Below are 8,006 nucleotides of genomic sequence, written 5' to 3'. Positions count from 1 at the left end.
ATCCCCCACAAAACACCCCACAGACATTTCACTGCATACCACCTCCCCACCCCACCCTCCAGGCTAATTCCTTCCCCTTTTCATGAGTGTTAAGGCAAAGCAGATTCTCAAAAGCATTTAATAGAAACAATGTGTAAAACTGCAGATTTTAAAACTGCACTGGATTTCCAGATTCCTGCCCTCTTCCCCTGCATCCCCTTATCCCCAATTTCATAGTGCCAGTCTCTTCCCCTTTTAATATATCTGGGCATTTGTGGGCTTTGCCTACCCAGAGAATGGATGGCATTTCCAGTTTTAAGAAGGGATCATTCTCAAACAACTTGTCCAATCTACTGTGGTCCAGAAAATGTAGCCTCACCCAAACCCAGATAAGTAACTTCATCCACCAGGTCCCCTGAGCCCTAGGCCTCCTGAATGCAATGTGTAGGCTCTGGGCAGGAAGGAGTTTTGTGACTGAGTCTAAACCGAAACAGAAGTAGCTTCATGCACACGCACGCACACACACACACACACACACACACACACACACACACACACACACACACACACACACACACACACACACACACACACACACGGGGAACTGTCGTTTTCCTACGCGTGTCCTCTGACATCAGCCACCTTCCCTGTTTCTCTGCACTCAAATCAAATTCTGGCAGATGAAAAATGAACCTCTCCCCCACCCTTGCTGCCTCCTTTTGCCTCACACCCCCAGAAAAGGGTTGCTCCGCCAAGCAGAGGGTGAAGGTTTTTTTCCAAGTCACATGATCCAGGATGCAGGGGGAAAATCCTTGGAACTGAGATGGGCCCAGAACCGAATCTGATGAGGAGAGAGATAAGGTGTGATGCGGGGCTGCCTATATAAAGCATGGAGCCAGGGCTGCAGCGAGCACCCTTCCGCAGGACCCCTTCCTCTCAGCCAGCCATGCAGGTGCCACCTGGCTCGGTGGCCGGCCACTGGGGAGCCACAAGCCGCAGCTACTTCTACCTCACCACAGCCGTGCTGGTTCTGTGTCTGGTCGTCACAGTGGCAACCATCATGGTGCTAGTGGTACAGAGGACGGTGAGTGCACATCTCTTCTTGGCTTTTCCTCCCTGGTTTACTGTCAGCTTCAGCTCCGAGGGCAAACAAATACCATAGCTGGGAGCAGACTTTAAAATGAAAATAAATAGAATGATATATATAGACTTGTCATGTAAGAGAGAGAGAAGAAACAGGAACTAACTTTCTGAAATCATTTGGATTTGGGAAGAGAATATTATTGGACCATCGTCTCAAAACTTTCCAGTTCTACAGGAGCCAAAAGAGTAGAGGGGAACTTTCAGCCTTGAGAAATTAAGATTTAAACCCTGCCAAGCCAGCTACTGATAGTATACGGGAGGAAAGTAACAGGGAACCCTGACAGCTTATCTGCTACCGAGTCTTGAAGACCTTCTGGTTGGATCCTGGGTTTCCATGCTCTATTCCCAGGTTGTACGGAGGTTTCTGAAGCCTCATTCATTGCCGAGTTCATTTGCTGTTAGCTGTGTTTGTTTTGTAACTTCAGAAGCCCCGGATCTAGAAGGCAACGAGGCAAGTGAGCGGCGGCCAGGCTGCCAGGCTTTCTCACAGCGTTGGGTATTTCACCATTAGAAACCACAAAAGAAATTGAAAGCTTCCTCACCAGCTGCTGTTTGAAGAGCCAGAGTCACAAAGAAACAGCGAGCAGACAGGCAGGGAGCAGAGATGTTTTCTACCTGTGACCTCAGAAACACCTCAGAATACTAAGCAGTTTTGGGATGCACACTGTGCTGGGTTAAGCTATGGAGGAGATTTACTTTTATTTTTTAGATAGTCAATGGTGAGATTTGCTTCTGAAAGCAGTGGAAGTCATGGAGAAAGCTTCCTCCTAGCTCAGAAAATGGCTATGGGAAGGGCATCCACAGGACAGATTGTATAGAAAACACTGCACTGGATGGCATATGACTTTTTTTTTAAGTGAAATATTTAGTGATCTGGGTAATGTAAAAACCACCCATCATACAACACAACATCCTGCCAATGTGAGGATGTTTTTTCTGCTCATGCTTTGTATCCCTCACTTTCCATGTACTGTAATCCTGTAGGATTTGTTCTGGTTTTCCTTCTGCTGTCTTCAGGCAAATATTCTGCTATTTATCAATTGCTGAAATTAAGTAGGCTTTTGGAAGCTTTGATAGCTATTTCTGGAATGTCATCAGGCCTTGAAATTTCAACAGAGCCTTGAAAGCTCAGCTCTCCATAAAAATGAAAGAAGGGAGCAACTGACGTTTGATTTAGATGGTACATTTGATTTAGAATTTGTACAAGCTGTTGTTGAATGGGCTCATGTTCACCTCACTAAAAATAAGTCTAGACACATTCTAGGGCACTTGTAGACTCCACAACTTCTGAGATTGTCATTTGGAGTGAGCCAGAGATGTGTTTGTTATTATGTAGTAATGGCCAGAGGAAAAGAAGCTGAAGTAGCCTTTCAGACGTTCTTAGTTGAAGGATGGGATGCGGTTAAAGTTGCTGGGTTCAGGAGAGAAAGCCAGAGGTTGGAAAGAGGGTGCTGGGGTTCTATACTAAGCTACAGTGGTCCTCAGATTCAAGCCTGGAATTGAAAGTGCTGGACTGGATCTTTCTATAAATGAAAGAGGAGCAGGCTTGAACTAAGCTACTTAGAGCAAGCATTTGGGTAGAGATTGTGTAGTTGCTTATTGAGAACAGCTTTCTCTTTGCCAATACAGCTAGTCACAGAAGCATAGAAAATCTGGTCCCTGTCCTTCCCTAAGGAGCTTTATATCCTGGGGAATCCCTTTCCTTCACTTGCTTACCCCCTTCATGTTGGATATGGAAAGATGCTCTTACAATCTGACTCTATGCTATGCTTTGCTCTGTTTTCTTTAGTGCATAAACTATCAGGCACTTGCTTACAAGCAAAGTCTGTAACATTAATAGTTGCAAAATTAAGCAGCAACTGTCTAATGCCAATCATTTCAAATATGGTGCTCAGGTGTTAAATTGTGGTGAGAGCTAGGGAAGTGTAATTCCCCTGAGCCTGGATTATCAAGGAAACATTTGATAAGAAGGGGGGCTGGAGATCTATTTGGAACCAGGTGGGGCTTGGGCAGAAGAAAGAGGCTCAACCTGAGGAAGGCTGCAAGAGGAGTATCCAAGGAACATCCTGTTATTAAAAAGAGACTGGGAGGGGCTGGGAAGGTGGCTCAGTGGTAGAGTGTTTGCCTCACATGCACGAGGCCCTGAGTTCAATTCCTCAGTACCACATAAGCAGAAAAAGTCAGAAGTGGTGCTGTGGCTCAAGTGGTAGAACATTAGCCTTGAGCTAAAGAGCTGAGGGACAGCGCCCAGGCCCAGAGTTCAGGCCCCACGGCCAACAAAATAAATAAATAAATAAGGAATGGGAATAAGTGATACTGATCAAGATGCATTGTACTCATAACCAACATGCTGAATCCCTTTTGTACAACTACATAAAGATAACCTTGTAAATTTAAATAGAAAATGGAATGAGCTGATGCCCACACAGCATTCTTCATGTGTGACAAGGACAGGGATAGAGAACCATGAGGGATTTCCTGCCATATATAAGACCGCTATGTGACTACAAATGAAGGAGAGAGTATTTTCCCGGGAGATTTAAGGAAAACCTTCACTATATTGAAAATGAACTTTACAACTTTGGAGGGGAGGGAGCAGTTGGGAATGTGGGGAGGGAAGGGGTGGTAGGGGAAAAACAAACGAGGAGGTAAAAATGCTCTATAGGAAATGTACTCATGACCTTACTCATGTAACTGTAACCCCTCTGTATAGTATCTTTACAATAAAAAAAGAAAGCAAGATTAAAGTTTAGAATTATTTATGCAAAAAAAAGGAAAAACCTTCACTGGATACTGGAGTTTCGAGTCAGCTTCAGAAAGGTGAATGATTTCAAATGGATTAAAAAAAGAAGAGGAAAGCAGATGATTCTGGCCAGTGGCATTGTGAGGAATGACATGGAGGGAGAAATTATAGGGCACATAGGAAAATCAACCACCATGGCTTTGTGATTTAACTTGAAGATTAATTAACAAGGTCAAACTCAATGGGGGAGACAAAAATATTCAGGGTTCAAACTAAATATTTATTGAAAAATCTGCTATGTTCAGGGCATTGTTCTAAGCACTGGGTGTATATCACTGGACAAAACCAATAATATGCCTGCTTTTGCACTGCTTGTGGAACTCTCTAGTAGGTATTAAAATCTCCATGGCGGTTGATTTTGTTAAATTTACATTTAAAACAGTATAGTCATGATAAAATATTCTAGCCAGATACCAGTGGCTCAGACCCATAATCCTACCTACTTAGGAGGCTGAGATCTGCAAACTGCAATTTAAAGCCAGAAGGGGCAGGAAAGTCAATGAGACTCTTATCTCCCATTAATCACCAAAATGCTAGAAGCAGAGCTGTGGCTCAAATGGAAGAGCACTAGCCTAAAGCAAAATAGCTCAAGGACAGTGCCCTGGCCCTGAGTTAGAGCCGCAGGACACTCTATCTACCTATCTACCTACTCATCTATCTATCTATCTATCTCTCTACACATAGAGATAAAGATATATACTTATATTTTATATTTATGTTTAGGGTAAGAGCCAACAAATAAAAAAAAAGGTAGAAATCTCTCACATACGCCCAAACAACAATCCTTCTTTGCTGAGATGGCCCCTATGAATAGATTGTCATGAGTCCTTCCATAAATCAGAGCAGCCACAAATTCATAATCCACACAACATAATACGAAAACCTTAGTTCTTTGCTTTGTGTACTTGATGGTGTATCTTAAGAGATCCTTCTGTGTCTAAATGTAGAAACAGCTTCATTCTCTTAAAGAGTCACATAGTATTTTATTTTATTATTTTTTAATTTTTGTTGGTTGTGGGGCTTGAACTCTGGGCCTGGGCACTGTCCCTCAGCTCTTCAGCTCACAGTGAGCATTATACCACTTGAGCCACAGTGACCCATCCAGTTTTCTAATGGTTTATTGGAGATAAGAGTCTCATGTGTTTTCCTGCCTGGGCTGGCTTTGAACTGTGATCCTCAGATCTCAACCTCCTGAGTAGCTAGGATTACAGGCGTGAGCCACCAGCGCCCAGCTAAGAGTCACACAGTATTCTAAGGCTTCATAACTCTTTTCTCTGTGCATAGGGTGAGACATTTATAATTCACTCTAGATTTTTGTCCTCAGTGCATATCTACAAGTAGATCTGTAGAATAAATTCTTAGAGGTGGGAATAGAAAATGTATATTCACTTGAATAACGATGTCAATGTGTTTGCAAACGGATGGTACTCGTGTGCTGTTGTTTTTTTGCTTTTGCTATTTTGGGGTGTTTTGGAGACAGGGTCTCACTTTGCAATAAAGGCAGAACTTTATATTGGCACCTCCTGCCTTTGCCTCCCAAGAGCTGGGGCTATGGGAAGGTGCGGTCACTGCACCTAACTAAATCTAAATTTCTTCTCTTTCTTTGATGATAGTAAACTGGGCTTTGTACTTACTAGGCAAGTCTGCTACTATTCTATCTATATCCCTAGATCTTTTATACTTGGTTTGTTTTTCATATAGGGGCTTGAGCTTTTGCTCTGGCCAGCTTTACACCTTGACCCTGCCACCTACATTCCCAAAGAACTTGGATGACAGATACATACAACCATTCTCAGGTTTTCCTATGACATGGGATTTTGTTGGCTGTGACTAAAGGTATAAGCCACCTTGCCTGGTATTCTGCTCATTTTTACAGTGGTGGGGATTGGACCCAGGGCTTTTGCTTATGCTAGGCAAGCACTCTACACTGAACTACATCCACAGTCCTTTGTAGCACTATACTCTTGAGGAAGGAAAAGTCCCCTCAACAAAGATACCCTTCCAAATGGGAAGAAAGAAATGGGTATAAGCTCTAGGCAGCCCGTGAAAAACTACAATATATACACAGCAAGGCAAATGTGAATGAACAATAGAACTTCTCTTCTCTCCTCAGAAGAAAAATGAATTTATAAGAGACAGGCCCCTAAGTTTCTCCTGGTTACATTTCAAGGGAGCCTTAGACCTCAAACCTTCGAGACATCTTTCCTAACCAGGAGAGTGAAGTAGCCCAGCTCCTGGCAAGAATGTAAATGATAACCTTCCAGAAAATTTAGAACAAGGAGTGCACACCATTTCTAGAAAGAAAAGAGGAAGCCGCTGCCCCTCCCTTCTCTTTATAAGCAAAACTAAATCATTTAAAAACAACTTTATATCCTCCCAGTTCTCTTTCTCCACACTCACAGTGAAACTGAGCTCCCATCCCCGAGCAGTGATTCTTGGTAGGGACGGTGGGGTGTTTTTCTGAAGGCTGTTTTTAAGCTCAGATCATAGAAGAAGTGAGTTGAAATACACCATGATGTTTTCCTCTTCCCAAGTAACTCATTACATGTGAAATTCATTCCATTTAAGAATGAAACACAAACAAATCTCAGGATACCAGGAGGAGCAAACCTTATGCTGGTCAGTCAGAAGAGTACCCAGTTGGCCACAAGAACCGTATCTCTCTGCCAAGTTAACTATATAAAGTCCAAGAGTTTTGGCTCTGGGCAGAACAGTACAGACTAGAGGAGAGAGGTAGTTTCTATTTGGGAACTGGAGGTGTTTATGGAAGAACTAGAATGTCAGCCTAAGCTTCTGAAAAATTTCAAAAGGCGAATGTGAATATATCCTTTCTCCTCCAGGGTCCAAGTGTCAATATTTGACCACATTTGCACTCTCTCAGGTGTAAGTATATGGAAGTTGCAGACAGTGTAACCTTCCACCCACACACCCCTTAGTGTCCATCTCATACCTAAACACAGTGCTGTCACCAAGCCAAGAGGGTTCCGGTTGACTCTGGAATGTCACCTGATCATATACAGTCCATATTTCAATTTCTCTATTCACTCAAAGATGTCTTCCACAGCTGTTTCATTTTACTTTGTTTGGGAACTCAGAATCCAATCAAGAGCCAAGCTGCATTATGTGTGGTGATTATGCTTGTTTTCATCTAGAAAGCTGCTATTTAAAGGATAGTCCTGGGAGCTTTTAGAAATGCAGAGTCTCAGGGCCCAACCCAGAGCTACTCAATTAAGATCTGCATTGTACTAAGCTCCCCAAAGGATCGTGAAGCCCATTAAAATCTGAGAAACCTAGATCTCCCAATCTCCCTGTTTTTTATTATTTACTTTTGATGACACTGGCCTCTTTTAAGGGGCACAGGTTAATTCTCTTGTAGAATCGTTCATGATCTGGATGTCTCTTAGTGCTTATTCATGCTCATGAAACTTTGTGTTGGTAAAAATAGCGCTTTGTACTTATTATAACGCAGCTAGGGGCTCAGGTCAGGTTGATCCAGTTTCGATGGCGGTATGTTAAACAATCTGATTGTGGTAGTAGCCACAAGCTACCTGTTTTACAAAATACTTTTTAATTTGTATTACTATTTACTATGTAATCTGGGGCCTGATACTTTGAAGATATAAATGTCCTTCCTTCTACAATTTCAGCTTTTCTTGGTGATCCTCATTTTAATAGTTAATGTACTGAGGGAGAAGGATGGAAGACCTAATTCTATCCTTCCTTCAACACTAGTTAGCTGCATTTCTCTGCAGAGATGAATTCTCCCTTGACAGAATAGTGACAAGAAAAGGTGGGACTGAGTATTCCAAGTATAACAAAACAGTGAAGCGAGGCACTACCTAAAGGAAGGCAAACTCAGGTAAAGACTGCAGGAACCCTAAACAGAAGTGGGTCCAGGGGAGTATCACTAAGCAGAGCTAGATAGCAACCAAGAAGAAGTTGAGGAAGCTGAGGTAGCAAGGCACCAACTCCATCTTCAGACCAGAAAGAAAGAATTCCTAAACCCATGTCTCAGTCCAAGTCTACATTCAACCTTGTAGTCATTGCTCTAGATCAAGGTGTTCTCACTTGTCTATTGAGG

General features: G+C 42.7%; 1 protein-coding gene across 1 annotated transcript in view; it reads left to right on the top strand.

Annotated features, from left to right (window-relative positions):
* The first annotated feature begins 582 nt into the window (after window positions 1-582).
* The window catches only part of Tnfsf8 (TNF superfamily member 8), a 29,390-nt gene continuing 21,966 nt past the window's right edge, over window positions 583-8,006 (top strand). The window contains exon 1 of the mRNA XM_070012354.1: window positions 583-1,063. Within this exon, the coding sequence (XP_069868455.1) occupies window positions 869-1,063 (195 nt within the window). The 5' untranslated portion in view covers window positions 583-868. The remainder of the gene's footprint in view (window positions 1,064-8,006) is intronic.

This window comes from Dipodomys merriami, unplaced genomic scaffold, assembly GCF_024711535.1.
Source record: "Dipodomys merriami isolate MVZ:Mamm:240054 unplaced genomic scaffold, mDipMer1.0.p SCAF_11, whole genome shotgun sequence".
In the NCBI taxonomy this organism is placed as follows: Eukaryota; Metazoa; Chordata; class Mammalia; order Rodentia; family Heteromyidae; genus Dipodomys; species Dipodomys merriami.
The sequence above is the reverse complement of the archived record's forward strand: the minus strand, read 5'-3'. Positions and strand labels throughout refer to the sequence as shown.